This window comes from Strigops habroptila, chromosome 4, assembly GCF_004027225.2.
Source record: "Strigops habroptila isolate Jane chromosome 4, bStrHab1.2.pri, whole genome shotgun sequence".
Taxonomy (NCBI): Eukaryota; Metazoa; Chordata; class Aves; order Psittaciformes; family Psittacidae; genus Strigops; species Strigops habroptila.
The window spans coordinates 83,851,651-83,879,069 of NC_046358.1; the positions used below are offsets into that span (position 1 = coordinate 83,851,651).

At 48.8% G+C, this 27,419-nt stretch overlaps 2 protein-coding genes and 1 long non-coding RNA gene across 5 annotated transcripts in view; 1 reads left to right on the plus strand and 2 right to left on the minus strand.

Moving 5' to 3' along the window:
• Positions 1 to 4,967: 4,967 nt before the first annotated feature.
• On the minus strand, positions 4,968 to 9,565 carry B9D1 (B9 domain containing 1). Its single transcript, XM_030483012.1, has 7 exons — positions 9,425 to 9,565; positions 9,243 to 9,311; positions 8,450 to 8,561; positions 8,285 to 8,381; positions 7,800 to 7,862; positions 6,946 to 7,013; positions 4,968 to 6,761 (listed from the first exon to the last, which is right to left on the minus strand). The coding sequence occupies exons 1-7, from the start codon at positions 9,488 to 9,490 to the stop codon at positions 6,616 to 6,618; spliced, it is 621 nt and encodes a 206-aa protein (XP_030338872.1). The 5' UTR covers positions 9,491 to 9,565; the 3' UTR covers positions 4,968 to 6,615.
• A 2,149-nt stretch (positions 9,566 to 11,714) lies between these two features.
• Positions 11,715 to 13,564, plus strand: LOC115606682. 2 transcript variants are annotated; one of them, XR_003990967.1, is made up of 3 exons: positions 11,715 to 12,093; positions 12,183 to 12,525; positions 13,349 to 13,564. It is a non-coding gene; the product is annotated as an uncharacterized LOC115606682 (long non-coding RNA). The 2 variants fall into 2 exon arrangements; XR_003990966.1 differs by having other exon boundaries at positions 12,435 to 12,525.
• A 1,245-nt stretch (positions 13,565 to 14,809) lies between these two features.
• The window catches only part of CACNA1H (calcium voltage-gated channel subunit alpha1 H), a 231,630-nt gene continuing 219,020 nt past the window's right edge, over positions 14,810 to 27,419 (minus strand). For both annotated transcript variants that reach the window (XM_030483014.1, XM_030483013.1), the window contains exons 30-35: positions 26,699 to 26,777; positions 24,478 to 24,599; positions 23,693 to 24,028; positions 21,018 to 21,201; positions 18,256 to 18,419; positions 14,810 to 17,656 (exon numbers count right to left, since the gene is read on the minus strand). In XM_030483014.1, the coding sequence (XP_030338874.1) occupies positions 16,523 to 17,656; positions 18,256 to 18,419; positions 21,018 to 21,201; positions 23,693 to 24,028; positions 24,478 to 24,599; positions 26,699 to 26,777 (2,019 nt within the window). In that variant the 3' untranslated portion in view covers positions 14,810 to 16,522. The remainder of the gene's footprint in view (positions 17,657 to 18,255; positions 18,420 to 21,017; positions 21,202 to 23,692; positions 24,029 to 24,477; positions 24,600 to 26,698; positions 26,778 to 27,419) is intronic.

The window sequence follows — 27,419 nt, forward strand, 5'->3', positions numbered from 1 at the left end:
CTTCCGTATGTATGTCAAGGCAGGAGGCTGGGGAAGGAGTGACTTTTAAAGCTCATGGAATAAGGGTTGGGGAGCTGGGACATAGCTGGCTTTGGGAGTCTGCATCCCATTTGCAACAGTTCAGTCTTGCCCTTCCCGTGGCCTTGTGGCTGGGGTAGTCAGGAGCCAGTCTCCGGGTGCGAAGTGATTCCAGCTTCTCATTGTGGATGGTTTAAACTGAAGGGCACTTCATTAGAAGGCTGCTTCAAGAGCTACCTCTGCAGAGCTCCTCGGGGCTTCCTGTAGTTATGGTTTGCTGCCAGTTGGACTGATCACTAATCAAACCCTTCACTTAGTGCCAAAACATCAAGGGCGGCAGGGACCTGCTATCAGGAAGGCAGCCATGGGGGAAAACCCATCCCTTTTGGTTTCAGTTTGATTCATTCTGCTGCATTTGGGCTGGTAAAGAAACAGGAAAACCTCCTTTGCAGGGGTGGCAGCCCAGGTACCTGCTGCTTTTTGAACCTCTCCTTTTCCAGAAGCAGGGATCTTCTGTGTGTGTGAGTATTGCTCCTCTGGGTGATCAGTACTCCACCGTTTGACTCTGGCCTCATGTTAAAATAAAGCTGCTCACTACAGGAAGGATCCAGAGTGGAAATGTCTATGATGACTCTAATACTCCTTAAGAGGAGATGGATACTGCAGGCTGCTGCAAGCCCAGGGGTTGCTGGAGGGAGTAGGAGCTGATAAAGCCCATTGGGAGGTAGATCTGGCTGTGGCTGAGCCTTCCTCTAGCCTTGAGCAAGCTGCTCTCTCCCTGTCCCAGGTTTCCTCTTCCTCTCCTGTGAGGTGAGGTGGTATTTCCCTGCTTTTGCAGAGGAAAAAGGCTGTCTGGGTAAAGTATGACCTAGAGGCATGTCCTCATCTGCGCTGGTGCTGCCCAAGTGGGTTTGCTGAACATGTACGTTGCTGTTACCTCTTGTTTGTGCTGGGCTGAGTGGTGCAGCTCTGCTCTTCTGCTCGTTTGAACTGAGAAGCAATGGTTGGGGCCAGCTCCTGCTACGGCTTTGGCAAGACTTCTACAACCACTTGCAAGCTACGTTTCGGAGAACCAACGTGGTTTATGCAGCCTCACAGTGAAAACTTCCACCTTTCCAAGTCATCCACTTCCAGGTAACCTCCTCCCTGTCCTGCGAGCTGGGACACAAGGTTCTGTAAAGACAGAGGTTTGTTTGGGAGCTCAGGATTAGGAATAGCAAAGAGCTGGTGATGTACATGGTGGTAGCAATCCCGTCTCTTCGTGTTTTGCTGTCAATCCATCGTACCCTGTAATTGTTGGAGATCGGGCTATCTATGAGTGGAAGTTCCCTTTGGTACTTCACTCTTGCCAGTTACCCATGAGAGTGGTTAGTCAGCAGCACTCTGGTGATCCATGGGGACTGGCATCCTACCAGTGGTTTCCAGAGGTTGAAGTATTAGTTAGGAATGGGGGAGTGTGGTAATACCTTGCGGGGAGATGGAGCATCCTCTGGCTTCACTGTAGGGAGCGGGAGCTAAACCAAACCTGGCTCAAATCATGGGGCCCTTGGGTGTTTAGTAAAGTACTTTTAAAGCACTTGAACATGTTTGTGGCCACCAGCAGCTGCTGTGAGCAGAGCAGGTTCTGGTGCACATCTATGTGTGCAGGGAGGGAGGCAGCGTGTGCTGCTAGACCCGGATGGAGCCCTGGGGATGGTGGGAGCTGATATTCCACGATCATCTGTGGCTGTGACAGAAGCAGCCTGGACACTACCTGATTGTTCTCAACACTTGTTGAGCAAATGAGTTCCCATTCTCAGGGGAAGGAAAATCAGTGACATAGCCAGAGTAAAGCCATAGTAAAGGTGGAGTATGTCTTGTCAGCTCCCTGTGCTGGTACCTGACGTGAAATCTCACCAGGACATATGTGCTGCCAGCTTTGCAGTTTGATTGCTTAAATATGCTCTGGGTGATCCTCACGAGTGGGTGCAGCATCACTGGAGATCACAGCAGAAGCTCAATCCAGCCCGGGGTCCTGTTGCTGGCAGCAGAAACCTTCCTGGAGCAAACCCACTGTGTTTAGTAGTCACTGAAACAACCACATAGTAACTCCTTTGTGGAAGCACTTTCTCTCCTGGCCTTTGAGTTAGGGCCTGGAGGAGACCTTTGTCTAGGTGAGGGCTGAGTGACCTCCATGGGATGCTGACTTAGCATGGATTCATCCCACCAGCCAGACCATCACTAAACCCACATGGGATTCCCCATAGCACCATGGCTGAACCACCTCTATAACTTTGAAGGTGGAAAATCATTAGATACCTTCCTTCTGCCCCACCAGGGAACCTGTACAAGCCAGGCAGTGGGGTCCATGTCCTTCCTGAAGGGCTTTTTGGTTAGGGAATGAAATTCGGGGCTGTAACCAAGCTGAAGGGAGCCGTTTCTGCTTGCTTTAACAGCACAGAAGGCTTAGGAGACCGTGGGCTGCCTGGGGTTGTGTTGGGTGACGGTGATGGGGTGGATTTGCTTTTTTAATGTCTTCATTAGCAAGTCTGGCACTAAATGTAGTGATGTTCTGCGAGGTGAATTTGGGTGCTTGAATATCTTGGCCTGAATAGAGGCATAAAAATAGAAACCTGCAGCAGTTCCGTGCTTCTGCTGATCTTCCCTTGGAAGGACGGAGGCTGAATCACTTGCACCCTGCTGTGAAAGCAGCTTGTGTCGCACCCTCACTGCTCCGCAGCCTCCCTCCTGCGGGCTCAGGCCGGGGTTTGGTGGCAAAAGGGTGGTTTCTAACATGACACTCACTGGTGCAGAAGGTCCTGGCTGGATCCTGCTCCCTCGAGGCTGTTCCTGTGGCTCGTGGTGCTGGGAGGTGTTTGTCCAGTGCTCTCAGGACAAGGGGCAGGACAGCACCATTGCCCTGAGCAATTCCCATGGAGGAACAGGAAACACTTGGGTGTCCTCCGCACAACCTTGTCAGCAACCTCCAACATCTTCCTAAAGGTTGAAAACTGCCACGAGAGGGCAGGAGCTGATGCTGACAAGGTTGCAAGGAGGATTCCCAAGTTTTTGGTGGAAAGGGCTGCAAATACCAGTTCCTAAAGATATAGGGCAGGTTGGACAGAGCCTTGGGCGACATGGTCTAGTGTGAGGCGTCCCTACCCATCGCAGGGGGTTGGAACTGGATGATCTTAAGGTCCTTTGCAACCCAAACCATTCTATGATTCTATATATCCAAATGATTTTCCTTTTTCTGAGAGGTTTGATTCCCAAACTGCTGTTTGATCCATGTCCTTGGCTGTCTCCCAAGGGTGGCTCCTGTAGTGGCAGCAGAACCTTCCTATGAAGGGAGCAGGCAGCTCTTCCCAAAGCTCCTCCAGAGCAGGAGAGCAGAGGAGGGCTCCTGCCAAGTCCCCAGCTTCATCTCACTCTGTTTGATAGCCTTGAAGCCTCATCCTGTGTCAGACACATGTTCTGAATAAAGACTTATCCCCTCCCATTTGAATTAGGAGGTTAATGGGCAATTTCACTGTCTGGGAGAGACTGAAGCGTAACAGAACAGGAGCTACAGCACCAGCTGAGAGCCCACACTGCTGCCTGGGCCACACGAGGTTGGGAACTTCAGGTCTGAATTCAAGGGAGGATGATTAACTGGTGATGAGCAGCTGCCTGGAGAGCGGGTGAGAGGAAATTGCTTTGAGCCTCTGCTATAACAGGGCTGGGATTTGGCTGTTCTTGGAGCATGGGCTCTTTTAACCTTTAACACTAACTGCAACCAACACTTACAGGTCGTAAATCCCTCCCTTATTAATGTCCTCCTCTTGGCAGCACCGACTTGTGTGTATCTTTACTCCTCTGTCATGAGAGCAGAGGTTTTCTGCGGGGTGAAATGCTGCAGATGCTCCACCACATCTCAGTACTGAAGACTTAAACCAGAGAGTGTTTTCCAGCAGATGATGAAGGCAGCAGCAAGGCTGTGTCAGGGAGAAGAGAATGTTTATGGGAGAGATCAACAGTTGCCTCTTGGAACAAAGGAGCGGTGCCGAACATGAGAAACACTGAAAACATCACCCCTACACGTGCCCTTGGGTAAGGAGCAAACTGAAAAGCTCCTGCAGCAAAGTGGGAAGGCCTTGAAGAAGGTACGTGGGGTTCTTAACATGCTGGAGACACTGAGACTCAAAAAACCCCAACCAAACCCAGAGGCAATAGGCCAAAATGCCCCAGTAATGCAGGTAGAGGTGTGGGAGCTGCTTAGTCCCGTATCTTACACACTGTTTAATGGTGTTTGGGATTTAAGGTTTTTAAACCCTTGCTTTTCACTGCTTTAACCTTTCTTCTGAGGGTCGCTGCAGTGTGATGGGGGGTTGTGCAGACACACGTGTGGGTTTTGATCAGCCTCGTGGGGTTAGCATCCAGTTTGAAACAGGAGCCATGCAGGAGATGGGTCACAGCAGGACACCACAAAGCTGCATGTGGATGAGTTCACGGTGCCCCTGTGGGCAAAAGGTTTGGGCTTTATCTGGGTTTAACGTGTTTCTCGTGAGCAGAACCTGTGTTGTGCAGTTTTGCTCTAATTGGAATGGGGGCAGGTAACTGTGCTCAAGGGAAACAAACTATTTGAGCAGTAGCAGGTTTGATGTTTGCCTTTCAAGTCTTTCAAACACAGGTATTTATCCTGCTACTGCGGAGAACCGCTTCCCAAATGCTTTTGAAAAGGAAACAAAATTCCTTGCATCTGCTCCCAACAGGAAATACTTATTAGTTTGGATTCCAGCATGACTCAGTTCAGAGATTACAGCAGTTGCCAAAACAACTGGTGGAGGAGCTTACTGGAAGTGGAAAATCAACAAAAACAAGATGGGAAGAAAGTAAAGAGCTGAAAAATCATCTGTGAACGTGTTGGGAAAGTATAAATAGTCTTAAAAGATGCTACTAATGCTCACAGCAAAATTACAGTGATTACATTATCTTTTCAGAACTTACATTTATTCACTATATGTTGAATACATTACATTTATTCACTCAGCTGTGAAATAATACCTTTAACTACATTTGGCAGTGTCCTGGCGCTGCAGTTCAATGCTGTGTGTTATTACTTGTATTTTACAGTCCCAAGGCCTTGGTCGTTCACTTACAGGGTGGTATCGTGTTAAGTCATTCTCACAGTCACCTTTTGGTGTTTGCAGTCAAACACAAGAGGTTACATGCCCAAACTGAAACAGGAAAATGAGTAAGTAATGAGTCATTTCACTGTAGCATCCACTTCTTTTTGTACCTGTAAGAACAGCAGATCTTGGGTGACTGAGGACTTAGAAACATCCTGGCACAAACAGGTAACAAAACTTAGCAGGGGAAAGACAAATACACTGAGACAATCAGGTTTATTCAGCCCAAAAGAAGAGCGCTAACATCATCTCAGAGGAGCAGCTCTTCAGAACCAGGTGGCTCTGTGCCCTCATGCTGCAGCACTGGAGCTCCTATCACATGCTAACACCAACCAACATGGTCTTGGTCCTGCTTTGAGGTTATGCCAAGAGAGGAAAGCCTCAGTACAACACTCAGGCATGACCCTTGCTGTTTTTACTGCCCTTCTGATAACAAACCAGCTAAGGAAAGCCAGGGTATGTTACCTGTGTTAGGTGATGGCTGAAGGACCTACTGAAGGGAGAAGGTCCTTTTTGCTGCTTCCCCACCCTTCCTGTGCAGCATGAAGCATCTGGTACCCAATTTGGAGCTACATCGTGCTCATGACCATGCACAACTCAACTTCCTTTGTGGAGCCTTCTCTAAAGCTTATTCTTTAATCAATATCTGCACTTAAAATGCAATTTATCCTACCAGAAGTTAGGATACATTTAACACTGTGGGCTCTTCGATGCCTCTAAAATAAAACTGCTGCCCTTTTTTCTTCCCTTGATGCAGAAATAAAGCCTGGAACTGGAAGAGGCATCATCTTGCTCTAGATGCAAAAGCACAGGTTGCTCCACTGACAAATGTGGGAAAGGTTTGTGTCTGCAGTGCATGAGCTATTTGAAGTAGTTGCACAAACTCTAAAGGTCTATGTGGGATTATAAAGGAAACTGCTGCTGCTTCTGTAGAGGGAAGCACAAGGCAGAGAGGAGCCTGGGTGCATCTCACTGGAACACTTCCACATTCCTTCTTTTTTGGAAGGTGCAGCAATTTCCATTTCCCATTTCTACCGTAAAAAGCCCTGGGTTTGCAATTTTAAACACAGGAAAAACTGCTACTCTAAATTTTCCTATTCTTTAAGTATATAAAACGTGTACAAAAGGTTGCTAAAAAGTATTTTTACTGGTCTTATTTTGAGCTAGTCTGATATTACGTATAAAAAGGCTAAATAGTAGCTGATGCCATTCATTTACATAACACTTCAACCTGTATCTTATTAAAAGGATTATACTAATTGTCTCAAGGCCTCATGGGCTTCTGTTTCTTTTGGAATAATGAAATTCTTCCTAATAATGATGACATTTTTATGTCTCTCATGAAATTGTCTCAGTTTAGGCAGATGCTCATTTCATTTTGCCATGAAAAGCCACCCCCCCCCAAAGCACTGAACTTCTCTGGGAGCCTTTGAACCCCTCACGCCCCAGTTCAGTACATATGAATCCCTTCTGTCAGGGGCCCCAGGGAAGGGTCCTGCATGTCGCTCGGGCTCACGTTGTAGCCCAACTTCTGCATGTCCTTGGTCACTACATTGAAGGAGATGGTCACAAAGCCTTGAGAGCGCACCCTGGTCACTAGAAGAAAGAAGAGGTGAATAAAACTGGTCAGGAGAGGGTTCTGGACAGTTGTTGAACTCCCGTATCCCAGTAGGACTGTTCCCAACAGGAACAACCAGTCTTTTTTATCAACACAAAGGGATGGCCAAGCTGTGGCCTGCTGTTGTGAAAGGGCTGCAGTCAGGAGCTCTCAGGGACTCACCTTCTCTTCCTTCTCCCTGTGCTACCACTCTGGGGTCAGTAAATTCCGGACGTCTCCCTGTGAACCAACTTGGAGAAGACAATAGAAACTTCACTGGTGTTCAGGTTTGATACAGTCCATTAAATGCACGTTAAAAACACAACGGGGGGTTTAGGAGGCTCCCAGCTTTTGTCTGCAGTAGAGTTTTGAAGAGTGATTCACTTTAGTGCAGATCAGCTTTTATCAAAGGTAAGTTTTGTCTCTCAAAGGAAAGAAATGAAACCAACTTCATACACGTCTTAAATCCAAGTTATTTTGGGGCTAGATGGAATCTTCCTATGGCAAAGATGGTTTTGAGCCCGATTCAACTCTTGATTACCCAGAGTAACAGCGAGGCTTTGATACTTCAAACACTCAGCTACACTAGCATACACTCACCCTAGCTACAGTAAGATTTAGGGCTGGACGGCAGCAAACCTCCTTAGCGTCCAGTGGCAACTACAATGCTGAGTAAAATTAGTCTAAGTAGCACCTCTGCAAGTCACAGCACTGATGTGAATCAACCCATGGGACATGGAGCTGCCACTGAGTGTAAGAGCTCACGTAGCAGCCTGCTCTGCTGACATGAGCTCTTTTAAACCAGCAGTGTTCAAATGTGAGATAAATAAAGGAGTCAGCATTACTGCAAGGAGGTAGCTAACATGGTTTAGGAAAGCTCTTCAAAGACTTAGACACCTGAAAGCATGGTTTGACCTACAAAACTCTCTGGTTAAGATCTAAATGTCCATCCATGCGTATGCTCCAGTGAGTAGCTGGGTAAACCCTTGTGACCAAGAACAAAAAGGTCTTAAAAACAAGAAGTCTTTAATTATTACCTTGTAAACTGCTGCAGCCTGGATGTGGACTCTGGAACAAACATAGGGATGGTTCTTGTATGCCTAAAATAAGCATGAGACACACAGAACTTAAGAGATGAAGCAAACAGCACTGGCAAGACTTCTTCTGTTTATAAAGGTGCTGGAATTTCAGACTCATCAGACAACTGAACATCTCCCTTCCACAGGGAAAAGGTTGGTTTGTATAGGAAGAGTGTACCTCTGAGAATGAAAGCTTAGCATGTGCTGAGCATGATGCTGGAGATGTACTGCATTTCATAATTGGGTTTTCCACATCCCAGTTTTGGCTTTACAGTTGTCTACAGGATTACTAGAGATTATTTGATATCCTGCTAGAAAATTCGTGTTCTTTGTGCCAAACAGACAAGACATGATAAGGAAATACAGGAATGTTTCTGAAACAAGTAGCAACTAAGGAAAAAAACCTCTTTGTTTCTGTCCTTAAAGCCAGGTTGTCACCTCACCTTCCGGGGGTGAAGGGGACGTGAACAGCTCCATAACCTCTGACCACATCATGGCCAAAGAAGTCGGGTCCGTAGACGCTCACGACGATCTGTGGCCCTGCGAAGGAAGGGTGAGTGTGAGGGGGGAGCTCACATAAGGAGCTGCACCCCCCACCCAGCACTCACAGCCCGATGGGTTGGTGCTCTTGAAGGTGATGTCAATGGGGAAGTTCCAGACGAGGGTGGTGGGTGAGACATCGCTCGTGGAGGTGATCTGGGAGATGCCTTCCTCCAGGCCCTGTGGGGAGCAGGTCAAAGGAGGTGATTCTACCCCTCTGCTCTGCTCTTGTGAGACCCCACCTGCAGCACTGGGTGTGGCTCTGGTGTCTTTAATATAAGAAGGACACGGAGCTGTTGGAGCAAGTGCAGAGGCCATGAGGATGATCAGGGGCTGGAGCAGCTCCTGTGTGGAGACAGGCTGAGAACATTGGGGCTGTTCAGCCTGGAGAAGAGAAGCTGCGTGGAGACCTCAGAACAGCTTCCAGTGTCTGAAGGGGGCTACAGGGACACTGGAGAGGGACTCTTCATCAGGGACTGCAGTGATAGGACAGGAGGTGATGGGTTTAAACTAAAACAGGGGGGATTTATGTTGGATATAAGGAAGTTCTTCCCTGTGAGGGTGCTGAGGCGCTGGCACAGGGTGCCCAGAGAAGCTGTGGCTGCCCCATCCCTGGCAGGGTTCAAGGCCAGGTTGGACACAGGGGCTTGGAGCAACCTGCTCTAGTGGAAGGTGTCCCTGCCCGTGGCAGGGGGTTGGAACTGGATGAGCTTTAAGGTCCCTTCCACCCAAACCATTCCATGATGCTCTGTGGCATGCACGGGGGGGGGGGTGGGGAGGGGGGGGTGTGTGGTGGCTGCACCGATCCCACTGCACCCATGCAGCAGGATGGGGTTCGGGGGGTGCACAACGCGTCCTTACCGCTGTGGGGACCCAGTCTTGGCCGTAGACGAAGCAGAACTTGCAGTACAGGTCATCGAACCCCGGGAACTGCGGGGACAGAAGGAGGCAGCGCTGGGGGAGCGGCAGGACCAGGGGGCCGCCGAGGGCCTCCTGCACCGCCCGGGCTGTGTGAGGGGCCCCCGGGCGCTGCCGCCGCTCACCCGCCCGCTCTCGATCTGGCCGGTGACCGACACCAGGAACACGCTGGGGCTGCCCGCGGCCGCCATGCCCGGGCCGCGCCTCCGCTGTTGCCATGGGCACGGACGGCGCGGCGGAGGGGACACGCTTCCTCAGCAGCCGCGCTTCGCGGAGCGCCCAGAGCACAACCTGCCTCTAAATGCGGGCAGATCGCTCCAAAACGCGGGTGAATCGCCCCAAAACACGGGCAGACCCCCCTCCGCACCCTCCCGGGCCCAGCGGCATCCCACCCTGGTGCCACCGGCAGCCCCAAACCCCCATAAGCATCCCCACCATGGGGCCTGAGGCTCACCGCCCGCTCTCCCCATCACTGTATGTTTGGAACGTTCTAGTTTATTGTGTTTTAATATTAGCCTGTATCAATCCAAATAAGCCCGTTTTAAAACACAAACAGGGGCCGGGGGCCTGACGCCCGCAGCAGGCACTGAGGACATGGCCACTAGATGTTGCTGCCGGCCGGGCTGAAGCGGCTCCGTTCGCTCCTGGGCGAGGGCGAGACCCACAAAGTGTTTTCCAGGGAGGAAATCTTCGGGATCTTCGGGAATTGGAGGATGTTGTGGCCTCTGGAGGGTCGCCCTTGTGACCTAGTGAAGAGGCCGGTGGTGTTCCCCCGGCCTCCATAACGCCCTCGTTGGATATGGCCGCTCTGTGGGCACCTCGGGGGGCTCGGCCACCATCATGTGGTCCATCCCTTCGCATCCTTTCTGCATCCTACATGATGCTCCCTTGTTGAGAGTGATCCAGAGGCGCTGTATTGCTGCTCTGGGGAAGGATGGGAGGAAGGAAGCTGGCTCAGCGCCTCTTTGGGTTTCCCATGTGGTTGCAGCGAGTCGGAGCCCTTCCACATGGGCTGAGTGGAGATGCGGACCCTGGGGACAACAAAGTTCGTGTCCTCCAGCATCAGCTCCATTTCATCTCCCTTCTGCCACAGCGGGTGGCTTTGCTGCTTTGGTTTCTCTGCAGTGCCACACAGTGGACTCACTGCAGGTGTCTTTCCTTAAGGCAAAGGGACACCCCGAGATGCCACCTCTTCTGGTTGAAAGGGCTGGTGCGGTTTGTATTGGACTGAAGGTAAACTTCAGGCTGAAAAATACTTTCCAGAGCCCAACAGATGTATTGTCTGTCAGTATTTCAACTCGATTTTTCAGGTTTTATTTTATTATATTCAGGAAAATGATGAATTTTTAACTATTATATTCAGGAAAATATTAATTCAGGAAAAAAATTATTAATTATTATATTCAGGAAAAATTTCTTCACAGAGAGGGTGCTCAGGCATTGGAACAGGTTGCCCAGGAAAGTGATGGAATCATTGTCCCTGAAAGTGCTCAAAAACCATGTAGATGAGGCCCTCAGTGCCAATGGGTTAGTGGTAGCCTTGGCAGCGCTGAGTTAAAGGTTGGACTTCATGATCTTAAAGGTCTTTTCCAACCTGCTTGGTTCGGTGAATCTATTCTATGATTCTATGATTTGACTTCGTTTGATTTTTCTTTTCACATTCAGCAAACTAATTTGGGCAAGAGAAGAATGGGGGGAAGCAGGAGGGTGGGAGGAAGCAGGAGGGGTGGGAGCTAATGGCTGAAATTTTACCCTTTCTCCCCATCCCTTCTGAAATGCTTCAGAGAAAATCATTCATCTGGAATAAAACTGACCAGGGGAAAACTAAACCCATTCCTGGCCGCTGCCTGATGCTGTTTAGTTAGCACTTGGCCACCAGCTACCTCAGAGCATGTTTAGAGCCAGTTTAAGGTTGGTTGTTCTTGCCTGATGATCTACAGCTGCTGGAGGAGTTAATCCCAGCACTGGGCAGCCTTCCCCTTGCCAGCGGGAAGGGTTATTCAGCAGTGAGTCAGCTGTACCTGCCTGCGGAAGGACTCTGTCCCCTTCCAGCCATAGCAGGAGCTTTTTCCTCCCTCCTTTTCACACCAGTCTTGTTGTAATTAGCTGCATTTGTAATCTTTGTGAGCGAATGAAATCCTGAGCATGGAAACATCTTACCCTGCTGGAAAACTTAATGATCCATAAGAGGTTTGATTTCCAAGCATAATGGAAACTCATAGACTGTGGTGGCTCTGTGGGTGTTATTGAATGATGTTGGTATTTCTCTTGGCCATGTAAAACATTCACCTCTTCTCTCGGACTTGCCCTGATCCTGTGAGATGTGAAGGGACTAACGGGAATCCTGCCTGGGGTGGGGAGAAGGGCACAAACCTGCTGCTCACTGACCTGTCACCTCTTGCAGATGCTGTGTACCTCAGGTCCTGGTTCCAGAAGGATAACAGCACTGACCTCCATCCGCAAGGCACGTGGAACAGCAAAGGGAATTATGTTTTCTTCATTCCCAGAAAGAGCCAGGGGTTGGAAAAGTCCAAATTGCTTGGAGCTCTGTCACTGAGAGCTTCTGAACCGAGCTGATGTACCTTGATCCGACTCCCAGAGCCAAACGGGCTGCCCTCCTCCCTGAGTGATGGGCTCCTGGTGAGGCTGGTGGTGCCATTGTCCTGTTTCCATAGGGATTTACTCCACACTCACCTGTGTGACGGTTGAGCTTACGAGTTGGAGAGTGGATGGAGACTCTCCTCAGCCTCGGAAAAGCTCCTCACTGCTGCCTGTGAGGAAGCACTTAAAGTCTGTGAGTACCCAGGCCGCAGGTCCTTTGTCACCTCCACATTTTCAAGCAGGGTTAAACCAACCCCGGGGCTAATCCATTGCTTCCAACAGGTGCTCGGGGAAGGTGGGTGAGACAGGAATGAAGATATGGTGGCACAGCAGAAAAGTTTCTTTTTAATCCCCACTATTTACCTGCTAAATGGCCACTGAAAGCCATTTCATGGTGCCATTCATCTGCAATAAACAGGTTGTATTTTTAGCCTGTTGCCAGCCTGATTCATCCCTGCCTGTGTTTTATCTCGGTGAGAGGCTGCAGAGAGCTTCCCTGCCCTTTGTCTTAATGCTTTTTACTTCTGTTCTCAGAGCTCTTCCCACCTGCTGCTCAAACCTAACGGCATGGAAAGAGGATGTTCTCATAGCATCGAATGATGTATCAGAGGAGGATATTCTTGCTGTAATTCTTGCTTAATATATTTACATGGAGGTTTATTTTGGTGAGAAGGTAACTGGGTGAAGACAGGTGGGATGAACTGTTGTGTTGTGTGCCTGAATGCTGCAAGCCAGCTGAGAAGGGAGGCCTGGAGAAGAGAAAGCTCTGGAGAGACCTTAGAGCAGCTCCAGTGCCTAAAGGGGCTACAGGAAACCTGGAGAGGGGCTTTGGACAAGGGCCTGTAGGGACAGGCCAAGGGGAATGGCTTTAACCTGCCAGAGGGGAGATTGAGATGAGCTCTGAGGCAGAAGCTCTTCCCTGTGAGGGTGCTGAGGCGCTGGCACAGGGTGCCCAGAGAAGCTGTGGCTGCCCCATCCCTGGCAGTGTTCAAGGCCAGGTTGGACACAGGGGCTTGGAGCAACCTGCTCTAGTGGAAGGTGTCCCTGCCCGTGGCAGGGGGTTGGAGCTGGATGAGCTTTAAGGTCCTTTCTGACCCAAACCATTCTATGACTCTATGATGAGCTTTCAGCCCCTCAGCCTGTGCTGCCGGTGCTGTGGCTACATTAAAATCCCTAATTAATCCCCCTTGTTTGGAAGACGAGCTGGTCCTGGCTATTAAAACACAGCCACATATTTAATGCTTAACAGGGAGTATTTAATGGATAAAGTCAATTTAATTATTCAACCTAAGAAAGCCTGTACAAATAGCAAATGTTTATTAGTATTCATGTAACCTGTATGATCCTGCAACACTGACAATTAAAGCTTGTCTCTAACTGCACTGGGGATGCTGCAGATTTGCTTGGTTGGGGGTTTTTTTAATGCTTTCTTTTTTCTTTCTCCCCAGCCTGACAAAGAGAATTTCAGATTGATGTCACCTGAGATTTAACCTTAGACCAGAGACCACCTGAAGCCTCTTCACATCACTTTGTGATGGTTTCCTTTGCTCCTTCCTCAAGACAGTAGGTTTTAATCCTTGTTTTATCCCTGCTCCTCTGGGCAAGCCCAGACCAATGAACATGATGGATTTGTCATTAAAAAAGCAAACTAGAAATCAATCCAATTAAATAATGACTTGCATTGTTATTGCATTTATGTGGTGCTTTGCACTTCTGAGCTTAAGCAGCACTTGCAGACAGCCTGATGGAAAGTGCTTCACATGGCAGAGATTCAATCAGAACATTGACACCAGGTGATGTTAAACTGCTTCTGGTCATGGCCAGGTCTGGGCTGAGGTTTCAGCTCAGGGGTTTTGCACCAGTATGCCCAGAAGGACACCAGGACAATGGTCACATCCACTGTTAGGAACCATCTCCTTTGTAAAGAGGTAAGTTGTTAAAACCCACACATTTGGTGGAGTAGGAGCTTTGAGCAAACTGATAGCAGGGAAGGGGTTTATTATGCTGGGAATAATCCCTGCTGAAGCCAGGTTTCCAGACAAAAAAAGAACAATCCAATTGGATGCAGGATCCTCTGCTCTTAGAAGCTCTTTTTGGCTAAGTTGTGCTTTATTAGGCTAAAAATAAGCCTAAATCAGACCATTTAATCCCAAGCAGGAGTGTGAAGCACATGGAGGGGGTTGCAGAAAGGCTTTCCCTGCTCATGGTTACAGTGTGTGGTGGCTTCAGGAGCGCTGTGGTTGGGCTGCTCTGGGAATTGTCCCTTTCCTGGGACTCTTCCCTGCCAAGCACAGGGGATCCCACAGGTGAAAAATCAGGAATGAATCATGTCAAATCTGCAGCCAGAAGCTTTTCCTCCAGCACAGAGCAGGGAATTTGGGCATGAGGGATGCTCCTTTCCCAGCAAAGCTAAGTAATTCCAGCAGTAATCATTACAATGCAGCTTCCTTCTCTCCTGAGGGACACACCAGGTACCTCCAGGCAGGATTCAGCCCAGCACAGGGGGATTCACATCCTCTCCTTCTCACTGCTGCTTAAACTGCAGCGAAAGGCATTTGCCATCATCCCCAGAGCACTATTAATGATGATTTTTATGGCGCTTTTCTGGAATTCTTTGCTATCCCACCAAGACTCAATAATTATTTACACTAATCCCAAATGACTCTTAATTACAGCGGTGCAGGTGCTCAGAGGCATGAAGCCACTCCACAGATGGAGGCTGTTGCATGAGGGAAGGGGTTTGCTGTTGGAGCTGAGTGGGAGCATCAGCAGGAAGGGGACAGTGCGGATCCAGGACACTTGGAAAGGAGGTTTAAGGGAATGCCAGGCTCTGGAGGGATGCGATGAGACGTCGGGGCTGGAGCAGGGCTCAGCCTCTGGCTACACCCTGGCACAAAGTGAGGCCACGCTTCCAGTTTATACAGTTTAATACATGTGAAACAAGATACATTTCCTTTTGAGTAATGAATGCATAAATAACAGAAGATATATGTGGATGCATAAATATGAGGCATGGAACGAACCAAACAAAACCCATTGCTTCAACTGCTTCAACAGTTACTGCTTTAACTGGTTATTTCCCCCGTCGGTCTTTTCACCCGGCGCTGGTGGCGCGTCCTCGCGACGGGCTGGGTGCTGCTCTCATGGAACACGGTGAGGCTGTCCCACGGTGAAGGGTCGGGATGAGGGTTGGGAGAAGGCAGGACCGGAGGCTAAAAGAGAAAAACCAACCCCCAAACTGCAAAATAAAAGAGAAGAAATGGAGTTAAGAGGTGACCTGAATTCCTCGGGAGGCTTCGGTGGCGCCGGGAGGCGGACGTGGCCATGGGGGTGAGGAGGGATGATGGACAGGAGGAGTCGTTCTGCTGTGAGGACAAAGCATTAGCTTCAATGCTCACAAAGAACATCACCTAAGACAGCGCTTTACACCTTTACATCCTGGAGCAATAACTTACTTTGAACTGCAGTAAACAAAATACATTTCTTAAATAAGTTACTATTTATTTGTTTGGTGGGTTTTAGCTCTCCGTAAATTTAACTTTTTCCTTGTTTTCCATGGTTTTTTTTTTTTCACAAGAAATCATGGTTGTGCACATTAGTTCAGATTATTGCAACATTTAACCTGAATTTCAGTTCAAAAAAGGAGGAAATAAAGAAGCAACAGGACAGTTGTACAGATGAGAATGAAGAACTTATTATTGCACTGGCTACAATTCAGTAGTGATTTGGTTTCTTTCCTCTTATTAGGATAACTTCTAAAGTACAAAAGAACGTTTAAAGCATCGGCTGTGCCAAGAAGCTGGTGGGATGATGGTGGAGGGAAGGAGAGGAAGGAAATGGAGGTGAAGAAAGAAGAGAAACCAGTTGGAAAACGAATGGCCGTAATCATTAGTTCCACATAAACCCCAAGGAAACACCACCCAGCTGCAGAGTCACATGTAATGCAAAACCCAGTATCGTTTCTCTATAAAAATATGTGCATTATGAAGAGAGAGTTTTTTGTGGGTATATATCTTCTTTTTTTTTTTTCCTTTTTTTGGTCTTTTTCTTGTTTTTTTCCTTGTTTTGTATCTCACAAATACATTATTTCTATGTATATAAGTGCTGATATACAGACAATGTACAGCTCCCACCCGGGCCCTCCCGCCTCACGGGACGTCTCTAAAAGGTGCCTTGTTAAAAGTTGAGCATCTTTAAAAACCCCCCCCCCCCCAAAACCAACCAAACCCCAAAGAGAACCCCCCAAATCCCACCCGCCACCATCTCGAACCCGAATCAATGTGATTGAGGCCGTGGAGGCAACCCCCTGAAGCGACTCCACCTTCCCTTTAGAAAAGACCCCCCCAAACCATATTGAAGCCCCGCTCCCCCCACCCGACACCCATCACTGTCTCTTCCAGCCGTTTGTTTGGTTCCTTTTTTACTGTTTTTCCTCTTTTTTTTCCTCTGTGTATGTTATTTTTTTTGCAAACCTCCACAGCGCTTAAGAACAAGTGACTGTGGGAAAGGAGAGAACCCGAGCGAGCAGCCACCGACCTACTGCGGCCGCTCCGTCCCTTCGCTTTGGAACCCCAATTGGTGTCAAGCCCTTGCGATCCCCCCAGCTCCCCCCTCCCAGAAAGCTATACTGGGTCATCTATGTCTTCTTCTGTTCCAACAGTCACAGGGACCAAGTCCTGCTTCCGGAGGGGGCTCTTAGCAATGCCCAGGAGCTCTTTGCTTTTCTCAGCGTTGCTCCACTGAGTTTTTAAGTGATCCGGCTTTTTCAGTTCGGAAGCAGCAAGGTCCGCCCGGGAGTCCAGATCCGAGAGGCTGCTCAAGGAGCTGCCATCCAACTGCTCGAAGGAGAAGTTGGGGATGGTCAGATGCTCCCCACGGCACGAGGGCTGCCCCCGGCGCTCCGCTTTGGAGGCCACCTCCCCGGGCTGGCTCTCTGCGAGCTCCAGGGACTCTCTGTAAGCCGGGAACTCGCAGGATGGGGTCCTTCTCCGCAGCATGCTGTTCTCAGAGGGTTTGGTGCGTGAGGCCGCCCCGCTGTCATCCTCCATGGGAGGATCTATAGAAATGCAGGGCGGGCTCATCTTCTTCTTCCTCCGGGCTCCGTGGATGTACTCTGACTCCATCTGGATGTGGGCAGGGGAGCGCTGCTTTTCCTCGGCAGGGTCCTCGAAGCTACAGTCCCCGTCGCTGATGGAGGGGCAGATCTCGATGGAGTGCCGCCTTTGGTCGTCTGCCCAGCTGGGCTTGTTGAGGAAGCCCTTTGTGTCGATGCTGTAAAACTTCTTCAAGTCCTTCTCCTTGCTGCTGCCCCCGGAGAGGCTGCTTGTGCTGCAGTTCTTGAGGGGCACAGGAGACGGGGCTGGGGAGATGAAGGGTGAAGTCGAGCGGCTCCCAGCGTCCGAGTGCTCCCCTCCCCAGTCCTTGGCCGAGCTGTTGATGTGACAAACCTCCTCATCAGCCAGGTCTGAGGACTCAAAGAGGCAGCCCTCGGGGTTGGGGGGGCTGCTGCTGGGGCTGGGCGACCGGCTGGGAATGCTGTGCTGGCTGCAGCTGTGCTTCCGTGTGAGGGTGCTGGGGTGCCGGTGTGGGGAGCATGGAGGGGTGCCCGGCAGGGAGGCAGCTGTGGGATGAAGGGGGCTGAGGGTCAAGGTGCTCTGGGGCTGTTTTGCTGATGGGAGCGTCTCTCCAGGCTCTGCTTGCAGGCTGTCCTTGCGGTCTGATGTCTGCCCATCCATGGAGTCTGTTTGAATGGCCTCCTGGAAGGTGAGGAGAGAGAGATGGGGAGAGAGCCTGGGGATCTGCTGGGTCGGGAGCACTTCAGGGATGAAACATGGCACTGGCAGAACAGTTGGTGAGTCTAATACACCCTGAATCACCCCATCCCTTCCCCATCGTGCCAGTCCCCGTCAGACCCTGCCTGTACAAGAGGCTGCAGGTTTGCTCACAAGCAGACCCAGAGCCTACATGTGCAGAGCTTGTATCTGCTGGGTCTTTCTGCACAGTTGGCCTTGCTCTATGCACCAAATTCTGAGCCAGTGCAACCTGTCTGAAGTGAGAGAGTGTAGGGTTGACTGCAGGCTTCTCACCACACTGGTAAAGCTGAATTGGGCATCTTCTCTCTATGCTTTAGCTATTCCTTCATAGAATAGCACATCCAGAAAGATGAAAGCAGGTAAAAAGGGCCTTCCCCTGCGTGTCACTTGTATATTAACATCTATGGCACCAGAAACATTTTGTTTTAAAAAGGGGAATGCTACTTTCAGCTCCAATAAAAGAAACCCCAAAGGCCATTGGAAAAGAAGGGAAGGACCCAGGTGACTATGAAGTTTACCTCTGCAGGCTCTTGGCCTCTCACCTGTCTGCACAGCAGCTTGTTGAGAGTAGGAGATCGAGGTGTGACGTGGGGGGGAAGGATCTTCCAGTGGTTGGGAGAACGGACTGCCAGCTGCAGGGCCTCCGTTGGGACTCTCAGAGAGGAGCATGTTCCCACAGGCTGCGAGCGGATGGAGGTGATGGACCCTGGGAACAGAGACAGAGCAGTCACCACCACGGCTGGCTTGGGGCACGGGGGGGTTTGGGGCAGACAACAGGTAACAGGATCTTCTCTTGCAGACACTGTGACTCTCAGGGTAGATGGTGGCCACCAGGACTACATGGCAGTAAATGAAGGGCATTTGAAACCCTGCCGTTGCCACTTTCCTGGTAGCATGGATTTGGGCGGATTTGTGAAAGGATGTTGACTATTCGGAGAACATGGATCAGAGAAGTCTGAGTCAGAGTGCCTGGCTCGTGTTTGCAGTGCTGCCAGGGATGCTTACACTGCTCTGCCACATGGAGGCAAGAGCAGCCCTGCTCAGCTCCCTGGGAGCCTCCACAGCTCGACTTACAGGTCTAACCTACAGCCTGGAGCAGCCAGTGGGAACCCTGCCACTGCCTTCTCCAGGAGCAGACACCACTGATGCACAGGGGAGTTTGCCCGTTCACTGCAGCCCAAACATTACCCCCACCAAGGCAGTTCTTGGTTGAACGTGGCCTGATCAGCAGCATGAAGACGCCTTCAAGTGCTTTGACAGTCCCTGAGCTCATGTACCAGGCAGGAATCACTCCCTTCCTGAAGGCTCCCAGTCCCCTGGCTGAGTGTAAAGGCAATCCCTCCTCCCCAGCCCCTTTGTGGTGCTGCTTTACTGCAGTCCTGCCTTGTTTGAAAGATTTTTTGCTTTTTTATTTTTGTTGGCTGCAGGATTTATTGTCCTCATTAGCTTGAAACCCAACGTCTGTTTCTACATTGCAGCTCCACGTTCAAAACACAGCTATCCATCACTTCAAGAGATCTCGCCCAGAGGTCAGGGAACTTGAACCTACGACAAAAAGCCATCCAGACAGATTGCAGTTGTGTTTCAGAAAGAGATTTGTTGTTGGGAAGAAAGAAAAGTTAGTGTTTGATCATTTTTCTTTTGCAGCTTTTCTCCAGACCGCCACGGAAAGAGCAGAGCAATGAGCTCCCCACCCCACTTCTCTCTCTTTTGCCTGTGCTGTTCATGTGCTAATCCAGGCTTTCCAGAATGCTTTTTATGATGCAGAAAAACTTTGTCATAAAATCTGTCACAAACACGGTCATAAAATCAAACCGTTATGCTCTCCTCCCTGTGCTTAGCTGGAATTCCCTTCTGTTGGAAGCCTTCCATCTAGCTCTTGTATAGGAAACCCCAAACCACTCTTAAACTGCATAGTCGGGAACTGGGAATATCTCTGGATTTGTGTATTTTCTCTTTTGGTTTTCTAGTAAATCAAAAAACTGCATCTAAGACCAAAAGAACACAAGATCTGGTCATCTCCCACTATTTTCACTGTGTACTCACTGAAGTATTGGAAGACCAGACAACTTCATTGACATTCACAACTCCATGAAAGCACAAATGCTAAGGTGAGTCTCCAAGTGCTCAGTTTTACTTGCATGTAACTTATGGGACTGTGACTTAAATCAGAGTTTGCTCAGCCCAGAAGCAGCACAGCTCTGGGTGGTGCTGGTTGGATGCAGGTAAACCCCTGCCATATCCCTTGCTCAAGTGCTCTTGGTGAGTTCTCCCCACCTCTGCCAACATCACAGCAGTTTTATACTGGTATAAATCCTGATTTACACTCACTACAGAGATGAAAACCATCCCCAGTAGTGGAGCCATGAAACTCAATCTCTGTTTTCTTTGCTTAGCAAAGAATTTGCAGGTGAAATAATACTAAATACTGAGCAGAGAACATTAACTGGTATCCAGAGAGGTTGAACAAATATAGACTTACTTCACCCAAGGAAACCAGAGTGGATTTTGCCAGCCCCACCATGGTTTGCAAACCCACTACTCATCTGTCCAAGCAGTTCTTGCATTTCAAACAATGTTGCATCAAAGGAAACCAGGCTGGTGTGTTCTTGGGAGCCACTCAAGAAGCACATGGGCTTTTAGGGAGGCAGATATTTTCTTTCTTATTGATTTTCCCTTCAAACCAACTTGCACGACAAAAGAGATGATAGAAAGGCATTTTGAGGGTAATGTATTTGGATGCAGTTGGGTAAATGGATACTCAAAGGCTCTGTGTAGTCATGACTCCCTGACTGCAGGGTGTCTCCACCAAGATTCATTATAAGGCCAGGCTGGGAGGCACTGGAGAGTGGTTTCTAATCTTTATGGCTCCCAAAGAAACTCCTGCATCTCTGAACTCAATGTACCATGCTAAAAAGATACTGTTCTGAGACTTTGAGCTGCCTGAAAAAATAGCTGTAAAGGAGCCCTGTCAGGAAGTGACACTGACTCTGGCTCTTATTCATGTTGATTTTATTGATGTCAGGGCTGATCAGAAGAAATGTGCAGCTCACATCCTTTTCTTCAGCTAACAGCCTGTCCTCTACACCTGACATTGCTGAGGAGCCCCACTTCTCCCCAAACACTTGAGCCACCAGCTTTTTCCTGGGAAACTGGGCAATTATGGTGATGGAATCACATGAAAGAAGGAAGCCCTGGCTCAGCCCACGTTCAGAACGGGTTGCTTACTCCCCATCTAACCACCACGTGTACCTGCTGCCCCATGGTTTCAGCTAGAAGGAAGGGAAAACTCCACAAGCAGTACCTCTTTGGGATTTGCAGGGATACGTTTCTATTTCCACCTCGTGGAGGGGGAAAGGGGCTTTGGCTGGCATCACTGGCCGGAACATGTAGCTGTCGTTGGGCAAGGAATGCATTCGGGAAACGGAGATCTTGCGGACAGTCAGCAGGTTCTGAGAGTCCTGTGGCCTCAGGGAGGCTGAGCTGCCCTGCAAAGCAAGGAGACAGGGAGAGGGGTCATTCCTGGTGGTGAACTTACAAGCCTTCTCTTTCTCGTCTGCTTTTTGTTTTACAGCCTTGTGCAGATGTTCCTCTTGGCATCTTACAGAGAGGCTGCAGCCCTGGTGACTGCAACAGGATACCAAAGCTACGCTGTGCTGGCTCAGTGAAGAGCTCAGGTTGCAGCTGGAGTAAAATGAGGCATCAATGACCCACCACTAAGTCGACTCTTGGATACGGCAGAGAAAAAGTCAGGTCCAGGAAAATGGGGCCCACTCTCTAACCACAGGAGAAAGCCAACATTTCTCATACTGTTCTGCTCCCGTTATTCCCAGGGATGCTTTCAGCCCAGCCTGGGTGGTGATGCCCTTCTCCTCAAAGCTACTCTGGGATAGATGGGCAAAACTGGCCAGTCCTTGGCCATGTTGACAGAGGGTACCCAGAGCTGCTGGAAATTCATGTAGTATCTCCCAAAAAACCCACACACAGGCAGACATTTACACATACACATTAACAACACTGCAAACCCCGTGGCCTCTCTCCTACAACATGAGGTATTTTGGGCACTACTGACCCCAGAAGAAGACAGCTACATGGCAGGAGGCAGAGGGAAGGAGGGATGGCAGCATGTATGTGGTTGTAGAGCCTGTTTTGGGGTAGAAAAGGGGTTTCTCTGTGTTTGCTCTTGCTGTGATATGGGGGTGGTTGTAAGTGCCCGGACAGAGCATGTCACAAACCCTAAACTTGATCCTTCACTGCTTCTCTGAGGCTCTTGCCACTTCAGGCACCTGATAGCAGATTTATCCTGGGGCCTTAGGAAGCTTTAGGGACTCAAATGATGTCTCTGCAGTGCTGATGGAGCAGCTGTGAGAGGTACTGCCATGACGTGGCCAAGTTTTGGGGGAGCAGGAGCCCTTGGAACAGGACCTGCAACCTGGCTCCAGGGTTTTCGTTCTAGACACATTCCCCTTGCAATTCACCACATTATCTAAAGTACAACTAATCACTTGGGTTTCCTTTCATCTCAGCTCCCACTGACTGATTGAAAACATTTTCCCAGCTGCATGTCTTATATTAAATGTATTTTGCTTTGTTCTCCTGGGCTGTTTTCCTTCTTTGCTACCAAAAGCTGGGCCTGAGATCCCTTGCTGGATAGTTTGGTGGTCACCGAGGATCTGGTTAGATCTGTTTTTCCCATCCATTTCTGGCTTACAAATGTCTTTCCTCAGATCCCTAAAAAGAAACATCCCAAGGTAAATTACTCAATGCTTTTACCCTGTTGAGCTTGGCTGAGAAGACAGTGGTGGGGATCAGCAGCAGGTCTTTACAGACAGCCTGAAGGCTTGAGAGGATCCCAGGCACCTGATAGGGATGTGCAAGGTGGGAGCCTACTCACTGTGGGATCCCTGTCAGGCCAAGTAGGAAGGCAATAAATTGACCATAGTGTTTATATTGCATTTTCCTGCAGAAAAGTCTATTAGCAACTATATTCAAATAGTGAGTGAGTTCCCCATTGCTGTGTAAGTAAATTTCTCTTTACTTGACTTAATAGAGCCTGATAGATTGTACAAAAATCTAATTTAATGTAATTTAATCTCAGTTTCCCCATTGATTATGCAGTAGATTTATTTGCGATCATGGTGACAAAGCAACTTTGTATTCACTCTTCATCACATGCTGCTGACAGGGATGAGACAATTATCTTGTGCTCCTCTTTCCCCCCAACTTCTGATTGCCCTTTCTAGAGCACTAACAGAAATCAGAGAGCAGCAGTGTCTGGAATATCAGCCCAGGAACCTCCAGGTTCTTGCTGAGGGGCTCTGACAATTCCCAGGCTCCAAGTTCAGCCATGCCCTAAGCAGAAGACAAGGCAGTGGGAAGCTGCATGCCTGCACCAGTGCCAGACATGCCCTCCTGAGCTGCACGCTATGATTTGCCTGAAGTTCCTCTAGAAATCCCAAAGTGGGATTAAAAAGAACCTGAGCAATATATCTGTGTCTGTGTGAAGGGAATTTATGCCATCCATGGCAGGGTTGCCAGTATTCCCTGCGGCTGCTGGCCATGCTAAAATGACAAGGACTGATGCGTTGGAAGAGCAGGACAGGGACCTGTGGCTGTCACAGCTCTGAACTTAAAATTCACAACCTTTGAATGAACTGGAAATGGCAAGAGATGGACTTTCAACCCTCCCCCAGAACAATGGTCAGGACAGTCTTAGCCCTGGAAAACAGGTTTCAAGCAGCCTTCCACCTCAGGTAGCCCTCCTGAGATGACTCAAGATGTAGAGGTGGTGGTGACATCTCTGTCATAGGGGGACCCAGGAAAGCTGCCTTCCTCCCACGCTGCCTTGTCTCCTGCCTCTTTGGCTCTGTGTCACTTGGGGTCTGGCTGCCTGAAGATCAGACAGCAGTGGCTGGTGACAACTGTCCCCTCTCTACTCTGAGCATAAGAAGAGCAGATGTGCTTTGTGTGAATTCTTACCAGGGCTTGATGCTTCACCTGCAGAGCTGACTCTGACTTTGTGGTCTCCTGACTTCTGTAGGATGCCCTGCTCTCTGGGGCCACTGCGCCTCTGCTCCCACTGGTGGCTGAGGTGGTTGCTCCTCTGGACATCTCCAACTCGATCTCAGCATCCATCTCAGCATCTTCTTTGGCCTCCTTGTTGCTCTCCTCCAAGTGCTTCATGAGCACTGCCACCACCACGTTGACTAGGACAAACTGTGCGATGAGGACGAAGGTGACGAAGTAGACAGGAGAGATAACAGGCAGGTAACTGAGGCAGTGCTTGTCTTCCCGAGTGCATTCCCGGAGAGTGTCCTGCAACAGAGAGGGAAAGGTGAGGGATTAATAAATTTGGGCTCCAAATACAGAAACATAAAAATAACATATCCAAGACACAACGGCTTATAGATGGATAGAAGAAAATATGGACACAATGAATTACATCAGCTACAAAAGAGAGGGTGATGTTACATCCCAAAGGCACAGGGCACAGAATTCGTGGTTACTCCTCTCATCCACAAGAACTGGCATAATTTTCCTGAAGTATTACATATATGTTAAAAAAGAATTAAATTTCAGATTAGGTGAGACTTAGGATAAGTTGTCACTTGAAATAAACCTGGATTTTAAATCGGAGAGTTTAATTTTAATGTTTTAAAAGGGAAGCTTTTTTGTTTTCACACAAGACTTGCCTAAATTTGTTTGAAATCTGTACCTATGTATCCACAGAGAGAATAAAATACCCAGACAGAGATTGCACAGACCTTCATGATCCCATTCCAGTTGTCCCCTGTAGACACCCTGAAGAGGGTGAGAAAGGCCATGCCGAAGTTGGTGAATGTTGCGTGCCGGCTCAGACCTTCACAGGGATTTTCTTCACTGCAGTCTGCAGGGGAGAGAAGCAGAAGCACATCAGAGAAGCCACGTTTGCCAGTGCTTATTCAGAACAGCCCCCAGACCTGGTGGTAAGACCCTGAGATATGTCATGATGGCATCAGAGAGGACTGCTAACTCCTCTCTGATCACCTGCTAAGGTGATCTCACGGTGGCCTGCAACTACTGAGGAGATCATGTAGCCAAACTCGTCTCACTGGAGGCAGATGATAAAATGGACAGCAACACTGCAGCTTAGGAGGTCCAGGCTGGACATTAGGAAGGTTGTTTTCATCTGGAAGACCCAATAGCCCTGGGACAGGTCACCAGAGAGGTAGGGGAGCTCTGCTGTTGGAAGTTTGCAAGATTTGGCTGGACAAAGCTACTCTGACCTACTACTGATGGGGCTTCAAGTGAGAGGCTGGGTGAGGGTCTCCAGAGGCCTCTTCCACCAACATTTGTCTTGACTTTACCCCAACAGGCAGAGCCAACACAAAGAGCTCTAAAAGGAGGTGGAAACAAGCAGACTTGCTGAGCTGTCTCCACAAATACTGCTCTACAGTACCCTCTGTCTCTTGATTATGTCCTTGCCTTGATTAGTTTTTACAGGGTACATCTACCATGAGGGATATTTCACTGAGATAAAATGAAGCAATTTGACATTTTTCCCCTGAGAATTAATTTACTAATGAATGTAAATGGAACATATCCCTCTTTCCATAAAACACAGATTCATTACACAGGCAGCAATGTCTCTTGCTAGGGCATTTCACTAGTAGCTATTTATATCAGAGGCAAATAGGAAGGAAAACCAAAAGAGCAAACAAACCCAACAACCCACAAATGACCAGTCATGGGACAGTGAGCACTGATGGTTCTTGTGGCTGACAGGGAGTAGCAGTGATTCAGAAAAAGAAGTGGAAGTATTTCCCAGTTCCATGGGGATGGGAAGTGCTGTGCTGGCTGCCTGCAGCTTGCCCCAGCCAGGATCAGGGCTCTCCCAGTCTCTGACACATGCTGTGGTTACCTGGGGGCTCACACTGGCAAGGGGTGTGTGTGTAAAACCAGAAAGGATTCAGAGCAGCAGAAGGTGCTTCTGTGAACAAGACATTTTTCACCTCTGTGGCTGAACAAATACACACCTATATATCAGACATGTAATAAACCCCCCACACTATTTCATTTTGGGGTGGATGCAGAAGTAATTTTTTTTTTCCTGAATTTGTTGGAGACTGAAAAAATAATTTGTCTTTAGTTGAAAGAAATATTCTGCTTTCAAGCATCTGTAATCTGAGCAGAGGCCGGGGCTCATAAAGGGGATTAATGACAGCCATAAAAGCATCATGGAGGAAGGGCACTTCTGATGCTCTTGAGGCCCTAATTAGGATGCAAACATTGAGGAGGCAGACACATCTTCTAACAGCATGTTTAAAGGCAGTGACTGCTTTGGCCTGGCTAAGCTGAGCAAGGTAAGGCTATAGTGTTTCCTCTCTGATTCCACCTGATTCTGGTTTTAGTGTTGGACACATCCATGATCAGCTCCGTAGCATCCTCAAGCCAGAGGAATAAATAGTGCCGGACAATCAGGAACTAGTAGATGCTTCCTGATTTATGTGGAAAGGGGAAGGTGATGCTGAGAACAAAGGACAGACAAGGCTTGGGCAGCTGGAAGAGCAATGTTCGCCAAGTGCAGAAAACTAATGGAGTGTGGTGGAAGCTCTGAGGAGGGACGTGTTTATGGTGGCATCTCTCCAGCACACATGTGACCACCATCCAGCTTTGCAGACTCATATTGTGCCATAAGTAGCAAACTTCCACCTTTGTGAACATATTCATGCTGGACAATTGTATTTAAACAGTAAATAGTTCCTCTACAGCCAAGGGTGGTGGTGACAAATCTCTAAATGTGTGTGTATGTGCACATTAGACAGGTTCTGTATTACATCCTCATGTGTCATCTGTGACCCTGAGATCAAGAGAAAACTTTCATCTTCAGACCGTGAGCTGTGAAGCTAAGGAAGGCCCAAGGATGAGAGGGAGAAGAAAGGAAACAGCTAGATACCAAATAAACATCAACCGGATGAAATAAGCTGCATCAGGCACATTACTCACCCAGCTTGCCAAACAATTCCACTCCCAGGGCAGCATAGATAAAAAACAGGAGCATAAAAAGTAGGCCAAGGTTCCCTACCTACACAAGGAGAAAGCAGAACAAGGGTCAGGCAAGTTGAGATCATGAATTAAATTGCTCCATCACATTTTAAACACAAGCTAAAGAGGGAATCATCATCTTCCCTGGCTTCCAACACCCTGGTCCCCTTTCACAGTTCTGCTTTAATAGACTCAGGGAAATCTCCTGTGTGGAGGAAGGAGCAGATATTCCCACATGCAAAGCAATCTCTGAGGCTCTGTGGCCTTTCCATTGCCCTTCCACTCACCTGGATGCTGCCATCATCTGTAATTTGGCCAACCTGTAGCTGTAGCCTCTGGCATTTAGCACTGCTCTTCAATGCAGTGGTAGTTTAACTGACCTGCTGCTCTGGTTTGAGTTTGAAGGGCTTTTCCCTTCTGTTTGCCAGGTTTGAGATTCCGAGCATGAAGGCTGAGGGTTTCAGACATTGACATTAACAAGATATGTCTCAAGCCACAAGAGGAATTGCCTGGTTTGCAAAGGTTTCCTTGGCCTGGAAGGCTTTCAGAAAAGGAACATATGCTGCAGTAAGATGTAAAGCTCTCCTGGCCTTGCCACTTTACAGATATTTCTCAAGAACAACTACCTGCATTTTAGCTTTCAGTGTCTCAAAAGAAAAGCTTTATTCCATATACCAGCACT